Source organism: Petaurus breviceps, unplaced genomic scaffold (genome assembly GCF_028583685.1).
Source record: "Petaurus breviceps papuanus isolate PSGF00001 unplaced genomic scaffold, PetGlider_PUasm1.0 90823, whole genome shotgun sequence".
In the NCBI taxonomy this organism is placed as follows: domain Eukaryota; kingdom Metazoa; phylum Chordata; class Mammalia; order Diprotodontia; family Petauridae; genus Petaurus; species Petaurus breviceps.
Window position 1 is genome coordinate 23,328,942 of NW_027187352.1, and position 18,011 is coordinate 23,346,952.

At 36.4% G+C, this 18,011-nt stretch overlaps 1 protein-coding gene across 3 annotated transcripts in view; it reads right to left on the reverse strand.

Annotated features, from left to right (window-relative positions):
- Positions 1-441: 441 nt before the first annotated feature.
- The window catches only part of NOX4 (NADPH oxidase 4), a 258,114-nt gene continuing 240,544 nt past the window's right edge, over positions 442-18,011 (reverse strand). For all 3 annotated transcript variants that reach the window (XM_069071048.1, XM_069071047.1, XM_069071049.1), the window contains one exon: positions 442-8,607. In XM_069071048.1, the coding sequence (XP_068927149.1) occupies positions 8,487-8,607 (121 nt within the window). In that variant the 3' untranslated portion in view covers positions 442-8,486. The remainder of the gene's footprint in view (positions 8,608-18,011) is intronic.

The following is an 18,011-nucleotide window of genomic DNA, read 5'->3' on the forward strand; positions in this document are numbered from 1 at the left end:
CCTCATCACAGTCTGGAAAGGAAGACAGAACTAGGTTTCATTAAAGGAAATTTGCCCAGAGTCACTGAAAAACAATCACAACAACAAAACAAAAATGAAAGCAATTCAGCAACTTGGTCTTAAAATCAAATAATAAATGCAATTATAACGTTTCCCCCAAACACACGTGCGCATGTGCATGCACACACACATATTCACATGCACATGCACACATGTACACATAGACAAGAACAAAGTTCTTTGAGGGATTTTTCCAAATGAGAAATCACTTGGAAAAATGATTTTCATCAACTTTTACTTGTGTTTACCTTGACTTATTTCTACTTATTTTAAACATTACTTTGTATTTATTTATTTTTATATTATCCCTACTCACTCTACCATGCCCACCCAATCACTGCTGGAGACTGTAAGCTGCTTGATGGCTGAGACCATTTCATATTTGTCTCTACATGCCAAGTCTAGTATAGTGTGTTGTAAAAAGAAAGTTAGCCTTTGTGTATGAATATATGTTTGTGTATATACGTGTCTATATGCATGTATATATTAAGATACATACTTTTATGTATATATACATATGTACATATGTATATACATGTCTCTATGTATATGTGTGTGTATATATATATATATAATTGAATTTTAATTTCTTACCCCTACTGAATGAATGCTATGTATTATTCAAATGGTGTGCTATGTTCCACTATGGTTTGGGACAGTAGCTATGAGCCTAGAGAGGAAGCTACCTACATGTGTAAATCCCCTGTTTACAAAGAGAGCAACTCACCTCCCTTACCTGTAAAGTTCTGGCTGAAAGTCTGCAAGATTTAGCTACCATTTCTTTACCCAGAGCTTTTGCTTTTTTCTATTCTTAGTGAGCACCATGGGGCATGTGAGGCCCTGCAGAGGGGCTTTCTTTCCTCAAAAATAAATTACACAGCATTCCTAAATTGATAAATTGGCTCAAAATAAATATACCAATGCAGATGAACGTGATGTTTAGTTACACTATTACAGGGAAAGTTTCTATTTCTTACAATGTTGGTTTAAAAAAAAAAGTTTTCTCTCTTGGGATGGAGAAAAGGAAGACTAGGAATATGACCTTGCAGTGACAGAAATTTAATGTGCTCTGAATGCCACAGAGGCAGGGCCAGGCTGCCCCTCTCTGACATGTTGCAGTGTGTATTAGGCATTTATGGAATGCAATTTTTCCTCATAAAATCTGGCCTAACCTAGGGGTCAAACAGCAAACTCTATAGCTCTCTTTCTCAAAACCGTCAGATCTCATTATAATCAAAGGGAGCTTGTGTTTAAGCATTTAAGTCAGACAAGGCAAGAATGACTTCCAGGGAACAAACCAAGTATCCAATCCTTTGACTCTTGGATGAACCAGAGGAGCAGTATCTCAAGCTGCATTTAGCTCCCAGGAATTATCTAGTTTAGAAGGGGACCACAATGGTACAAGCCTGTATTGGTCAAGAGCTCTTTGTTGTCCCTGATTTATTTTGCCCTACCAAGGATGTTTGTTCAAGTGTCAGGCCATTTCCTGGTAGTTGGGTTACCAATAGACTGCTAAGGAAACCCATGTCACTTTGAGTAACAAGTTACTCAAGTAAGTCTATCACTTGAACAGTGAATTACCTGGTTTGATATTTCAAAGGGAGGTCATTGGCTTCTTCCTCTTCTAACTGTGGGGATAATCTTCCTTGTTAATTATATAATTACAGTCAACTTTTGCCCTTCCCCAAATGTCTTATTCCTCACATTTTGTTCCTGTCTTTTTTTAATTTTTGTTGTCCAGTCATTCCAGTTATGTCCAACTCTTTGTAATCCTATTTGAGATTTTCTTGGCAAAGATACTGAAATGGTTTGCCTTTTCCTTCTCCAGCTCATAGATGGTACCTGATACTAAAGGATAAGTATCTGAGACTGAATTTGAATTCACTTCTTCCTGACTCCAGGGCTAGTGCTCTATCAATTGTGCCACCTAGCTGTCCTTCCTAATCTTAATGTATGACTTTCAGATTTCTGTATTTCTCTTTCTATTTGGAAATTTGCAATCTCTGATTGTAAAGGTAGGACTGTTTGTGTTTTGGGAAATTAGAAAGCAAAAATTACACTCTTCATTGCACACTTATGTATTCCATTTGTGCTAAAAATCAATCCTTTTACATTTCTTTACATTTATTTCTTTTTTTACTAGTTTAGTTCCATTCTTTCCATTGTAGCCAAGTAACAATTTAGGGTTGGGTGAACATAAAAATGATTCTGACTTCATTTTATTCCCTTTCTACCTCTCTTGCAGGGATAGGAGCAAGAAATTTTGATATTTTAGTGCAAAGTTAAATTTCTAACATCAGAGTAATTCAGGGAAATTGAAGTCATTCAATGTAACAAGCATTCATCAAGCAGTTACTCCATGTCAGGCATTTTATTAGATGCTGGGAGTACACTGAAGGGAAGTGATGCAGTCCTGTCATCAGGAACTTCTAATCTATTGTTGTCTGGGAGAATAAACTCCCTACATAAACATCATCCTCATGGTCATCATCATCATCCTCATCATCCCCCTCATCATCATCATTACTAGCATGTATATAACTCTTTAAAATTGGCAAAGCATTTTACATGTTATCTCATGTGAACCTCACAATGGCCTTGTGAGACAGGTGCTATTTTTGCTACCATTTTACAAAGGGGGAAACTAAAGCTGTGAGAAATTAAGTGACTTTCCTAGAATCACACAGCTAGTGCCCAAGGTAGAACTCAAACTCAGGTTTTCCTGACTTCAGGTCCTGTGTTCTATCCCCCATACCACCTGTCGGCTTTCATATATGTAATGGGAAAGGAATTCAAAGAAAATTTGAAAAAAAGTATCATTTTTCAACAGTTTTTAAAACACAAAGTTGTAGTCAAAATAATTAATTAATCCTTTATTTCAGTGTCACATATTTTAAAAATTAATTTGTGAAAAAGAAAATCTAGCTTTAAAAGATTGTGTAGGCACATAGGGATAAATACATATTATATTGGGCCTCAAATCAATAAATTTTAGATTTGAAATTAGCTGGTCCAGTTCACATTGTGGCTTTCCTACTTAATGTGGTTTGAGATGCTATTTCCCCTCTCTGGGATTTAATTTCCTCATATGTAAAATAAGCACCCAGAGTAGCTGATTTCTAAGAATCCTACAAGCTTTAAATTCTACATTCTGTCAGAGAAGTCTAATGTGGCAGGTGAGGCGGCATAGTCGGTAGAGTGCCAGGCCTGGAGTCAGGAAGACAAATATTCCTGAGTTCAAAACGTTCTCAAATACTTACTAGTTATGTGATCCTGAGTAAGTCACTTAACCTTGTTTGCCTCAGTTTCCTTATCTGAAAATGAGCTGGAGAAGGAAATGGCAAACCATTCCTATATCTCTGCCAAGAAAACCCCAAAAGGGGTTACAGAGAGTCTGACATGACTAAAAACATTAACAAGGAATATTATGTTACTTTCGGGGACTTCAAACTGGAGAGAATATTATATAAGAAATCAAGATGTGACTTCTAGTGGTTCCACCCATAACCTTGGGTAAGTAATTTCTCTGGACCTCAGTGTATTCATCTGTAAAGTGAGAGGATTGGAGTAAGTGATCTTTAAGGTCCCTTCCAGCTGCAACATTTTTTTTGATCCTCTAAGAAAAAGCTTTATCTAAGCTTATAATGTCCTAAGAAATGTTTTATTACAAATTTTACTCTTTCAAATTGATATGGCATATTTTCCCCTCTAAAAATGGAGTCTTTGAAATGCAGAAGCCTTCTTGGCACCAATGCTGGTAGCAGAAACAACTTGTTTGTCTCCAGCAAGCTTCTTTAAACAAATAATTTGTATCTATATCCCATGGTGATGGTTCAAAGTAAATGCCTATTTGGGAGCTACAAACTTTCTGGTTCAACGGATCAACTCATCAGACTGCACCCTACTGGATAAATCACCAAGCTTTTTTTGTTTTTATTTTTAAACTATTTTGCAATCAGAATCCTTCCAATGAGGGCTTTTAAAGTCACTGAAATGAAAAATATAGTTCATTTCAATCCCTTATTTAAAAATAAACAAATTGATGAGGCAGCCATGTAGCACAGCAAGTGAGACCACTGGCCCCAGTATTGGGATCACCTGGGGATCGAAACCGGGCTCAGATACTTAGCACCACACCCAGAAACACCTGGCCATGTAACCTTGAGCAAGTTACTTAACCCCAATTGCTTAGGGGCAGCCAGGTGGCTCAGTGAGTAAGAACACCAGCCCCAGTGTCTGGATGACCTGGGGATCAAATGCGGGCTCAGATACTTAGCACCACACTGAGAAATAACTGGCCATGTAACCTTGAGCAAGTAATTTAACCCCAAATGCTTTAAAAAAAAAGAATAAAAATAAACAAATTGAAAACTAAATGAATTATTATACTTTGCAGATATATGGGACCTACATATAAGTTACCAAGTAAGCAGTAAGAAACAACTGTGGGACTTTATTTCAACTTTAAAGATTTCCATTTGTGACATGAAAAATACTACCTCTTTTCCACAGAAACCCTCCATCAAAATGGACATGATTCCCAATGAAGTCAAGAAAGATTCCTCTGGAAGAGTCTTTATATTGTTGGTGAATTAAACAGAATTTAGGCTTTCTTTTTAATTTCACCAATTTCTTGGTATAATCCCAATGATTATTTGAACAATGTCCTACCTAATTGGGATATGATCTAGAATTTTTTAGCCAGAAGAGATGAAACTATGTAGTATGAACCCTTAATTTTTACAGTTTTGGGAACTAAGGACCAAGGAGATGAAAGATATTGCTAAAGATCACATAGCTGACAAAATTGTTCCTCAAAAATGACTTACTAGCTTGCTATTTGATAGAAGAGGGATTGTCCAAGGTCAAAGTAAAGCTTAAAATTCAGTTCCTGTGACTCTCAATCTACCAATAGTATATCTAAAACCAGCCACTGCATAGAGATTGATTTTGTTCTGAAATCTGTTGAAGCTATGTCACTAAAAACTGTTTTCTTTCCTTTTCCAATAGAAAATAAGGAAATGGAGGCACACTCTTCCATTTAATAATCACTAGGTTAAGCAATAATTAAGAGCCACCAGCAAAAGGAACTTTTAGGGAGACACTCTTGGTCATTCACAATTTAAACCCTGATGACTCACCAAATAATGAGCCTTATATACGCTCCAGAAATATGACTTTGACTTTGGAAGAAGCTAGGATTGCCAAGAAACCAAACTATTTCCTGAATTTAACACACCATCAAGATAGTCTATAAGGGTTGAACTTGCTATTTCTTTGGTATAAAGAATTGTCTGATGGGAAAGCTGCTGCTACAAATGCATCACTGCCTACTCTGAAATACAGTCTTAATGAGTTGTATAGAGTACTGATAGTTTAAATGACTTGATCGTGCAGTCACAGAGTCAGTATGTCTCAGAGGCAGTGCTGAAACTCAGTTCTTTTTGATCCTGAGGATGGCTTTCTCTCCACTACATGAATAGTTCTTAACCTAGATTCCATGATTTATTTTTTTTAGACTTTGGTAACTGTATTTCAGTATGATTGGTTTTCTTAGTAATCCTATGTGTTTTATTTTGTACATTTAACCACATTATTCTGAGAAGTCCATAAGTTTCACCAGACTGCAAGAGGGGTCCATGAAATGCAATAAGGTTAAAGTTACTGCAACATTCCAATCTATGTCTAAATCCATAATAGCATTGAAAATAGAGAAGGCACATCATAGGACAAAATAATTTTATGCTCAATTACTATTATAAGATACCTTTCCTGACATGTCCTTCTCCACTCCCTCCCCAGCTGTTAGTGCTCCTAACAGAAAAAAAATGTGCATTTATTTTGTATACATACATATTTAATTTTTATGTACATGTTATACTAAGTAAAATGAATGCTCCTGGAGGGAAATAATTTTTATTTTTGTATCTTCGGGACTAGTACAATGCCCAGCTCATAGGAGGATCTTAATAAATGTTTGTTGAGCAATGCTGAGTGTATTAAGTAAAGAAAAAAATCAACTTTTCTATTCAAATAATTTTCATCCAACACTCCATAAGCTCCTCCCATTAGATCAGTGAGCTCCATATGATTTTAGAGCAAGCCTTGCTTAAATCATTATTGGTGAATCTGAGTCTGGTTGATATTGACAGCATACTACAGGACCTCCCCTAGCTCTAACACCTTCTTTTCCCTTCCCCAATCATTTGGTTGAAAATAGCCTCTCCTTCAAAATTCTCAAGGCACTTTGGACTTTTCATTTTTACCCATAATATTCTGCAGGGAGGTACTACTTGAATATGTACCACATCCTGTCATTCACTCCACAATAGACTAAAAACACCTTGACAATGGCATCTCTATTCCACCTGCCCCAACTCCACTCCCCACTTCTAGTTACAACTGGTACATACATACACACACAGGCACATGTGCGTGCACATACACACATATACACACATATCTTATACATACATAGTTTGCATCTGTGTGTATAATAAAGGGAAGATAGTGAAAATGTATGTGTATATATGTGTATGTGTATATGTAGGTGTGCATATGTGAGTGTATAAATATACTATATGGATATATGTATTTTATATACATATATTCATAAGTCTTATATGTACAAAGAATTTTTGAATTTTATCTTCCCATTAGAATATAAACTCATTGAGGGCAGAGGCTGTTTTATTTTTTTTCCTTTCTTTGCATTCCCAGTGCCTAGCAAATAGTTGGCATGTAATAAATGCTCATTAACTGATTATATGATTTTTCATCTTTGTATCTTCAGCACCCTTCAAAAATGTTTTTTGAATGATGTTGAATTATTTCAGTAGAAATAAACCTTCATGCCAAACCCTCTTGATTAAACCATTGGACCAGATTTGTGAGTAATTGAGAGTTGTGCACACATTTAAAATAGCACAGACTCTGATTTTGTAGTGAAGCAAACATTCATTTCTGAGCTAAGAATTCCATGGTTCATTAACTGGAGTCTAAATAATAGTTAAAAAATGGTAGTAGGAGGCAGAAATTGAGTATAATGTTAAGAATATTTATTATATATCATTTCTGAGATTAGATGTTGCAAAGATAACATCTTTAATACTGGAGTTATTATCTCTGTTAAACTGTAATAACTGATTCTTAACGCCAGAGTTAAATTCCAAAAATTCTAGTGGTATCTGCCTGGTAAAATAGCTACTCCTTGCTTATGTAAAGTGAATGTACTTTCAGTGATCTAGAGAGCTCCACAGCCAAGGAATGCCCACGAATATCTTATTTCTGTGCAAGCTAAAAAAAGAAGTGAAGTCTTTTAGTCTCCAAATGAATATTAAGTAGATTCTTAACAAAGAAGTGCTCTACCATGAGAAGATGTGGAGAGTATCTTTGTTTAAAGGAGGGAGTGACAATTATCCAGAGACTGTACACACATAACACCCTATTTTTCCTCCTTTTTTTGTAAAGAAGGGTCATAAATTCATGAAATTTTAAAAGAGATAAGTGATTTGAAGCCATCTTCACCAAATTACTTCCTCATTTTACAAATGAAGAAACTGAGAGAGGTCAAATGATATTTTCCAAGACTATAAAGGTCATCTGCAGCAGACGTCCTCTAAATCTCAGGCTAGTACTTGTTGTTTGTTTGTTTTTCCTCAAAGATCAAAAAAGTTAAGGATGGGCCTATAAGGGCATTTGGTTCAGTCCCTGTCAGGGAACAGTAGAATCCCTGGACTGAATACAAGGCTAAAATTAAAACATAAAAATATATATCCCATATCCATACTCACATAAACTTCCATCCTACAGTCTAGGAACTGTAAGCATTAAAAGGAAGTATCAGCATCAGTAGTGAGGTGACTAGATGTTGACAGAGTACCCGTATCAATAAAGAGTCCTGGGTTGCTGTGTCTAAAGTATTAATACATATGTCTGAAGCTTTTCCAAATTAAAACTATTGTGTTTGTATGCAAAGCAAAGAAGGTAGTCTGACTTTACATATATATATATGTATATATTTTTTTTAATTTTGATCAATCTGGAACCTGTTCAACCAAAAGTAACTAAAGGATCACAGAGGCAATCAGCCTCATATGAAGAAAGTTCAGCCACTCGATGGGGAGTACTTCATTCAGCCATAAAACCAACAGTGTGCATCTAATGGCTTTCTTTTTAATGCAAGTATTGAACACCAAATCATGGTAGTCCACATTTTGCTGATCCCCTTTGGTTCCCAGATTAAACCCATATGGATGGATTGCCATCTCCCCTACATTTCCATTTTAAATAATCATAAATAAGAAAACCTCACTACTGTTTGGGCACTTGTTATCTGTTGGCTGTGGCTGACTTTAGAAGTCTCAAAAATTGCACTAGATCCTTTTGAAGAGTCCATCCTTGTCCTTGTCAGTGCCCAAATGCTTTCAGCTGAAAGACTCCTTATTGTATTCAAATCTTGTCCCATAAGCATTGTTCTGGTTACTCAGTTGATGAAGAGTCTTGGAAATTGAACTGGGCCCGCAGCAGAAAACACCAACTGTTTTCCTGGTAAGAATTAGGAAGGTGGGGGTAGGGAACAGAAAGCCACAGAGATAATTAATTCAGTACATGAAGATAAATGTATTACATGAATTATGACTTGCAAATCAAAATGATTATTGAAAGCTCTTCTGATTGTTGCATGTTATAAAGCTCCTCATTTACCTTATTCTGTCCAGACAAGATCTCTGAACTGAATATCACATCAGTACATATTCAATTCCAGTTAATAAAATGAGTAAGTGAGTTTCCTAGGACTTTTCCCTAATGGATAACCAGAACCAATCTGGGAGCGCTGATTCCCAGTCTAGGGGATTTTCTTCATTCATTTTATTCTCATGAATCACCACATATTTCTGTTCCAATGATTCCTCATTAGAAATGAGTAATAAGGAAAATAAAAGAACTTTTCCATTCCAAGAACTCATTTTAAAACCACTAATTTCATTTGAAATTCAAAACAAAAAAAATAATGGGTATATTATTTCATTAACTTGATATACATGTGAACTTCACCAAGAAGGTTACTTTGTTCATTGATGCACATTTGTTCTTAAAGCTTTGCCTAAACAAACTAAACAAACCCCCTTCCCCCCTTCCTGAACAGAGATATTTAGCTGAAACTTTCTAATATACCTAATAGGAGACATTGTATATTGTAGTTATATTTCTATCTTATTCTCATCCCACATTTCAAAAGACCTATAAAATTCACAAGGGCAGTGACCATTCTTTAGCTCTGTTTTAAATCTACCCTAAGGCCCAGCTCACTGCTCTATACTCAAAAGGCATATGATAAATGTTTGTTGAATGAATTAATAACAACAACTTGTATCCATCCCTTATAGAAGAGAGAGGTAAGAGCCCTAGGTTTAGCACCAAAGGGCCTGCATACATGTCCTGGCTCTGCTGATTATTATTTTTTGGACTTTGATCAAGTCTTTTAATCTAATTGGCCTCACATTCTCACTCAGTTAAATGAGGAGGATGGACTAGATGACTGGTAAGGTATCTTCTAGCTTTAAATCTATGGAACTACAGACTTTACATAGTACTTCAAGTTTGCAAAATGCTTTCCATATATTATGTTATTTGAGCTTCAAAACAAAGTGTGAAGCAGATGCAATTTTAATTCTCATTTTACAGGTGAGGAAATTGACATTCTATGAGTGCCTTTACATTAAGGTAAATTCCACAAATAATTAACAACTCAACTTATGTGTCATAGTACATACCACTGGGCTGCTAACAATGGTACCGTCTCAAAAAAACAAACCTTAAATTAAAGGTGTGGAAAATAATAAGGTCAGAGGAACTTCATTAGATATTTAAATTAGGGAATATAAAGGAAGAATCAGAAGAACTGGGTTTTCATCTGACATCAAACACTAGTAGTATGTCCATCAGCACTTCACTAATTAAATGCTCATTCTCTTCATCTGTAAAAATAAGAAACTGGGGGGTAGAGTCAAGAGGTGTAAAAAAAATCATGTAAAAAATTACTCTAGACAAACTTTGGAGCTACAGAACCCATTAAATGACAGAGAGGAGCTAACTTCCCACTGAAGGCAGCCTGGCAGGCCAGCAGGAAGGGGCCAGCATAGCACTTTGGGAGCCCAGTCCAGCCCCACCGCCAGCTGGAGGAAATTCAGATCACCAGCAGCTGTGGCGGTTTCCAGAATTATGAACCCATAGATGCTAAGGACAAAGTGAGAGGTCAGTGCAGTGTGGACTTTGGGACCTTGAATTTGGGAGTGCAATCCAGACTTTGCCCCCGGGGCAAGAAGCAGCTGAGGCTCTGTGGCCATGCTGCTTCAGAGCTCCTGGCCTGCAGATTGTAAGGGCACCACAGAACCAATTCGAAGGGTAATCACTCTTGCTCTAACCTGCTTGGATCTGGATGACTGTCTAGGGTGGAGGTCCTGGGGTACATGATGAGTTTGCCGTATCATGTTGAGGCTTCAGAAAGGGCACCCAACTAATAGCTCCAGGATCTGTGAAAACCCCAGTAATTACGACAAAGCTCCCCTTTCTGGTAGCAGAGTTCTACTATGGCAAAAGGCTCAAAAGTCAAGTAATTGAGTGGCAACATGAGCAAGCAACAGAAGCAAAGCAAGCAGAGCAATCCAACTTTACACTCCTCTTTTGAGGACAAAAAGGATCAAAGCATGGAAGAGGAGGAAGACAAAGAAGTCACAACTCCTGCACCAGAAGCTTCCATGAAAAATATGAATTGTTGACAGGTCATAGAGGAGCTTAAGAAGGATAATGAAAACTAAATAAGAGAAGTGGGGGAAAAATTGGGAATAGAAATGAGAATGATGCAAGAAAATCATGAAATGAGAATCAACAACCTGACTGAAGAAAATAACACCATAAAAAACAGACTAACTCAGATGGCAAAAGAGGCTCAAAAAGGCAATGAGGAGAAGAATGTCTTTAAAAGCCAAATTTGCCAGATGGAAAAAATAATCTCAAAGGATCACTGAAGAGAAATCATTCCTTCAAAATTAGATTGGAGCAAATGGAAGCTAGTGACTCTATGGGAAATCAAGATACCATTAAACAGATCCAAACAAATAAAAAAAATAGAAGGCAATGTGAAATATCTCATTGGAAAAAAACACTGACCTGGAAAATGGATAAAATTTAAATGAAAAATTATTGGACTACCTGAAAGTCATGATCAAAAAAAAAAAAAGAACCTAGAAATCATCCTTCAAGAAATTCTCATGGGCGGCCAGGTGGCTCAGCGAGTAAGAGTACCGGCTTCAGTGTTGGGACGACCTGGAGATCGAATCCCGGGCTCAGGCGCTCAGCACCACACCCAGAAATAACTGGCCGTGTAACCTTGAGCAAGTTACTTAACCCCGATTGCTTAAAAAAAAAAATTAATTTTAAAAAAAAAGATTTTGGGGCGGCCAGGTAGCACAGCAAGTAAGAGCACCGGCTCCAGTGTTGAGAAGACCTGGAGATCGAATCCCGGGCTCAGACACTTAGCATCCACCCAGAAACACCTGGCTGTGTAACCTTGAGCAAGTTACTTAACCCCAATTGCTTAGGGGCAGCCAGGTGGCTCAGCGAGTAAGAGTACCGGCTCCAGTGTTGGGACGACCTGGAGATCGAATCCCGGGCTCAGACACTCAGCACCACACCCAGAAATGACTGGCTGTGTAACCTTGAGCAAGTTACTTAACCCCAATTGCTTAAAAAAAAAAAAAAAAAAAGAAATTCTCTAGGAAAATTGTCCTGATGTTTTAGAACCAGAGGGCAAAATAGGGATTGAAAGAATCCACTGATCACCTCCTGAAAAAGATCCCAAAAAGAAAACACCTAGGAATATTACAGCCAGTTTCTAGAGTTCCCAGATCAAGGAGAAAATATTAGAAGGAGCCAGGAAGAAACAATTTCAATATTGTGGAAACACAATCAGGATAACTCAGGACCTTGCAGCTTCTACACTGAGGTATCAAAGGGCTTGGAATATGATATTCTGGAGGTCAAAGGAGCTCAGATTAAAACCAAGAATCACCTACTCAGCAAAACTGAGTATCATGTTTCAGGGGAAAATATGGTCATTCAGTGGAATAGAGGACTTTCAAGCATTCTTGATGAAAAAAACAGAGTTTAATAGAAAATTTGACATTCAGATACAAGAAGCAAGAGAAGCATAAGAAGGTAAACAGGGAAAAGAAATCATAAGGAACTTATCAAGGTTGAACTATTTATATTCTTACATGGAAAAACGATAATTGTAACTTATGAAACTTTTCTCCGTATGAGAATAGTGGAACAGAATATAAATGTATGTGTATGTATGTATATATGTGTGTATATACACACATATATGCATATATACATATACATATGTGTGTAAATATGTATACATACACATATATGTCTATATAGGGGGTATATGTGCATATTAACACAGAAGTATTCATATACATACATATATACATACCATATGTATATATGTGTACAGGTATACATAGACAGAGGACACAGGATCAATTGAATAGGAAGAGATGATACTTAAAACATTGAAATTAAAAGGTGAGAGAGGAATATAATGAGAGGAAATGGGGAGAGACAGAATGGGGTAAAATAACTCATATAGAAGAGGCAATGGAAAATGGTTACAATGGAAGGGAAGAACAAGAAGGCAAAAGGAAATGAGTCAAACTTATTCTAAGTGAATTGGCTTAGGAAGGGAATGACATACACACTAAATAGTGTATCTCACCCTACAGGAGGGTACAGGGGAAGGGAAAGAGAGGGGGGATAATGGAAAAGAAGGCAGGCTGGGGGGGGAGGGAAGTTGGAAGCACCCACTTTTGAAAAGAGACAGGATCAAACTAGAGAATAGAGCAAGTGGGGGGGTGGGATAGGATGGAGGCAAATATAGTCAGTCTTTCACAATATATCCACTATGGAAATGTTTTGCATAGCTACACATGTACCACCTATATTGAATTGCTTATCTTCCCAGTGAGGGTGTGTGACAAGGGAGGGAGGGAAAGAACCTGGAATCTCAAGTTTTAAAATCAAATGTTTAAATATATATATATATATATATATGATTATTATTATTTTACATGTAACTGGGAAATGAGATATACAGGCACTGGGGTATAGAGAGAGATCCACCATGCCCATGCCCTACTGGAAAGTCAAAGGGGGAATGGGGGAAGATATGGGAGACAGCAGATTGGGGGAGGAGATATTCAGTGGAATCCCTATTTTGGGGTGGTGGGTAGGGAAAATTGGGGAGAAAATTTGTATCTCAAAATTTTGTGGAAATGGATGATATAAACTAAAAAATAAAAAAGAGATGAAAATAAAAAAAAATTCTCTTCCAAAAAAAAAACCAAGATACTAATATTCATGCTGCCCTACTTCCCAGGATTGTTGTGGAAAACATGCTCTTTAGGGTATAATGTATGGCCTCAGTCTGCTTTGTTTTACTCTTTTCCTGGATAGATCTAAATGTATCAGGCAGTTAGGAAGCCCACAAGTGTAGTCCTAGATGAATTACAGGAAATCTGTTCACACCTCATTGATTCTGCAGGGTGGTCTCATTCTATCTTCCAGTTAAAGTGTGAAACCTCTAAGTTATATTTTTCTCAACTCTTCTTCTTTTGGTTCCCCTATCACAGAGGTGGTAAGTGGACAACACAGAATAAGGGAAATGCCAAGGAAAGAGAGAGGAATAATGAGGACCAAAGAAAATTTTTATGGGAGGAAAAAGGCAGCCCACTGAAGAATATAGAAAATACACAAGATCTTTGACAGAAAGAACAGTTTCTTATTTTTTTTTATCATATATCCCAGGGTCTACTACTTTATACAATAGGTTTCTTGGAACATTTGCTTACATGCAGAATGAATGGATACAAGACCTCTCTTGTACGAAAGCTAGAAATCACAGAACACTGAGAAACAAAACTGTACTCGTTATTTATGATTATTTATATTTATTATTATTACTTTATATTATTATTTTTTAATTTGAGTAAGTCTTAATCTTCTCTGACTAGACTGTCAACATTTCTTCGTTTTCTCCTATTTGTTAATCCACATTTTGTAATGTGAACATTATTATTGTTGTCATACTCATAAATTATATTAAGTTGCATAAAGCAGTATGAACAGATATTTGTTCACATAACCTTCTATTCTCCACTTTTCTTTCCATTTCTTTCCACTTAAATGCTTTTTTTGTCTCGAAAAGTGGCTGAAGCATCAAAAAGTTGCACTGCCCTTTCCTCAAATATTTTGTTTGAAAATCTAGGATAAAGGATACATTGAATTGGTATAAAGGATAAATTGCTAGAATTAAAGACAGGAAGATAGAAGTTCAAATCCCAGTTCCAAGGCTTCCTAGCCATGTGTCTTGGGAAAATCACTTAACTTCCTCTAGGCTTTAGTTTCCTCACATATAAAAGTTTGGACTCAATGAACTCTAAAATCCCTTCCAGCTCTAAATGAATGATCCTTTAAAGAATGGTCCCGCAGCAGACAATGATAGTGTAATACAAAATGTCAACAGCAGATGGTGTAAATCAGCTCCTTTGAGGCAGTTCAAAAATAGAGGCCAATTTAAAAAAAGCACCAACCAAAAAACTAACAACATGTGTCAATAAAAAGCAAGAACAACTCAACAATTCCTGATGAATTAGCTGTAAATGACCTTCTATTCTCTTGGTAACTTTGATCTCTTAATTAGCAAACTTCAAGAAAGGGAGACATGATTCCAGGATTCTATCCTTGTTCAGAATACAAACGTCCTCATCAAAATTTGGTTCTAAAGGCATCACAGTGATTGACACTGTCCAGAGGGCGTCCAGAGAGGCTAAGACAGAAGTTTTACTTCACCTCGTTTCTGCCCCCACACATACACAAGCCAGATGGAACTTGTGCAAAAATGCTCACATTTGATGGGAAGACATGCATGGAACACACCATTGGAGGGTGTACACACACCAATAATTCTGTGAGGTTAGGGAATGCCTCGTTTTTATCCTTGTATCCCCAATGCCTAGTGGAATGATTGGCATGAAGTAGGTACTTACTACTGGTTGATAGATTAAATAACTAAAAGGAATATTGAAAATGATCAGATTGGAGAACTGGATAATTCTTGGAAGAGGATCTAATTAGTGATTATATTTTCTTTTGGGGATGTGGGTAGTAGATTCAGACTATAGATAGTCATGTCTGGTAGGTTGCCATTACTTTTCTATCACTCATGTTTTACATGCTTTCAAGTGATGAACACCTTTTTCTCCTCTCCCCCCCACCACTTATGAAGCCATAATATCACAGACATAACTTTTTCAAAAAGTATGTTCAAGTGTTTGTACAAGTTGGCTTTTATCTAATTCCCTTAGTAGTTAGGGTCTAATATCTGAATTTTGGGTTTTCTATTTTATTATCTTATGTTTAATCATCTATTTGCATGTCACATGATTCAAAATATAAGATCCTCAAATGCTAGGGAATGTTGAATTTTTGTCTCCCCCCCCCGCCCCGCCCCATGCCTTTCAGAGAACAGGAACATAATGCACATATACTGAAGCAAATTGAAATTTCATCACTTAAAAATTAATTTTCCTATTTTTAAACTTAACTATTTAAAAGCAAATTAGCAAGTTTCATCAGTAAAAGAACCAAAGTTCATATCATGCTAAACCTGTAATAGCCAAGTGAGGATTTCTAGTCTCTCTGTCACACAGATAGAAGGAAGAAGCTGGGCCAATGGTACATACTGTTGATAGGCACATACCAAATTGAAAGAGGTCTGCACCACCTCCAATTCCTAGGTTTAAAGAAAGTACTCACAGAAAAGTGGTCAGGTTATTCCTCACTAAATTTTAGATAGAGATAAACGGTGTACTGTTAAGAATTTTTTAAAAAAAAGGACTTTTCTCTCCTTTCTTTTGTGCTGAGAATATCCACACATTTGGGAGAATAACTCTACCAGTGTGAATAACCTCAGAAAGAGGTTCACACTGAGATTCCTGTGGTTGAAAAAGAGTTGAGAAACAAGGTGCAGAAAGTTTTAATGTGATTTTAAGGTAGCTGTACATTAAGCTGGCAGAACCCCAGTTTTAATAAGAAAACAACAGCTGAAGATAAGTCAGTTAAATAAAAGTTTGAGACATGAATTAACTCATTCTACATAGTATGGAACCTTCAAACCCTTGTTTCAAATGATATACCTTGGTTCTCCATAAACTCCCATATTGTTAGAACTGGTCAAAACATATCCAGTTTAATCTAATATTTAAAATGAGAAAATAGATCTAAAGATGTTAAGTGACTTTTCAGGTAACATGGATAGCTAAGTGGGGGAGGTAGGACTAGAATGTAGATCAAACTATCAAGTTGGAGATTGTTCCCCCTTACACTTTAGCACTCCCAGACGTCATTTATATAGCTATAACATGTTTATCATTTTCTTATGAAAAAAAACCTGAGGGCTAATGGCTTTGAAATCAGAAGTGCTGAATTTGAATACTATCCCTGAGCCTTGGTAAGTAATTTAAACTCTCTGGGCCTCAGCTATAAAAGAAGGAGGTTATATTATGTGACCTCTTGGGTCCCTTCCAAATGTAAAACCATGATTCTATGATCTTATTCATTAGAAGAACAAGTCAGCTAGTCTATGGTAGGTAAATACCATGGTATAGTCAAAACAGTTCTAAACTTAAGTGGATGTTAATGAGTCCCTTAAATTCTGTGATCCTCAGTTTCCTCATCAGTAAAATGAGGATAATGGTACCTACATGAAAAAATTTGATGTTGATGGATATGTAAAGAACTTTACAAACATTAAAATGTTATATAAACACCAACTAAATTACATTACCATAGAAGTAGATAGATAGCACAGTGGATAGAGTGCTAAAGTCAAGAATACCTGAGTTTAAATCCAGACTCAGCTACTTATTAGCTGTGTGATCCTGGGCTAATCACTTAATCTCTATCTGCTTCAGTTTCCTCAAATGTAAAATGGAAATAACAGCAACAACCACCCCATATTGCTGGGAAGATAGAATGAAATAATATTTGTAAGGTTTAGCACAGTGCTCAGCACATAGTAGGTGTTTAATAAATTACTGTACCCTTCCCTTACCCTACCAAATAAGGAAGTGTTTCTTCTGGTGGTGACCCAAATGCAAAAACATTATCCTAAGCCAAGGGATATTTAGGGACAGTGAAGTAATCTGAACCAGTTCAGTGCAACTGAATTATACAGTCTAACAATACATCAACAAATATTGACAATGATAAAATTCAGAGAGCTTGGAAAATATTAGAGGAGTAACTAATAAAAACAATTTTATTTTCTATTGGAGATACATAGAGTGGGGTCAGAGTATAGATAAAGTCTGGTTGACTGGTATAAATTTTCTATCATTTCTATTTTCATAAAGACAGTAAATATCATAATATGTGTTCATGTTATAAACACCCTTTTCTCCTCCTCCTTAATAGTTTATAAAACCATAATATTGCGGAAATTCCAGTTTCCAAAAGTATTTTCAAGTGTTTGTACAAGTTAGCTTTTAACTAATTTCCTTTGTACTTAGGGTTTAATATCTGAATTCTGGGTCAGAATTATTTTCTGGCTAGAGAAATAATAGGTATTTTGGGTCAAATATGATTAGTTTCATCCAACTCAGTAACATGACTGAACTTGAGCTAATCATATGAAAAGATAATATCTATATTTTACAAATATATATGCATATTTATGTATATATTTCCATGCTCTCTTCATGAAAATGTTCCTTTATGAGACAGATGAGAAAAGATGAGAGAGAGAGAGAGGGAGAGAGAAAGAGAGAGAGAGAGAGAGAGAGAGAGAGAGAGAGAGAGAGAGAGAGAGAGAGAGAGAGAGA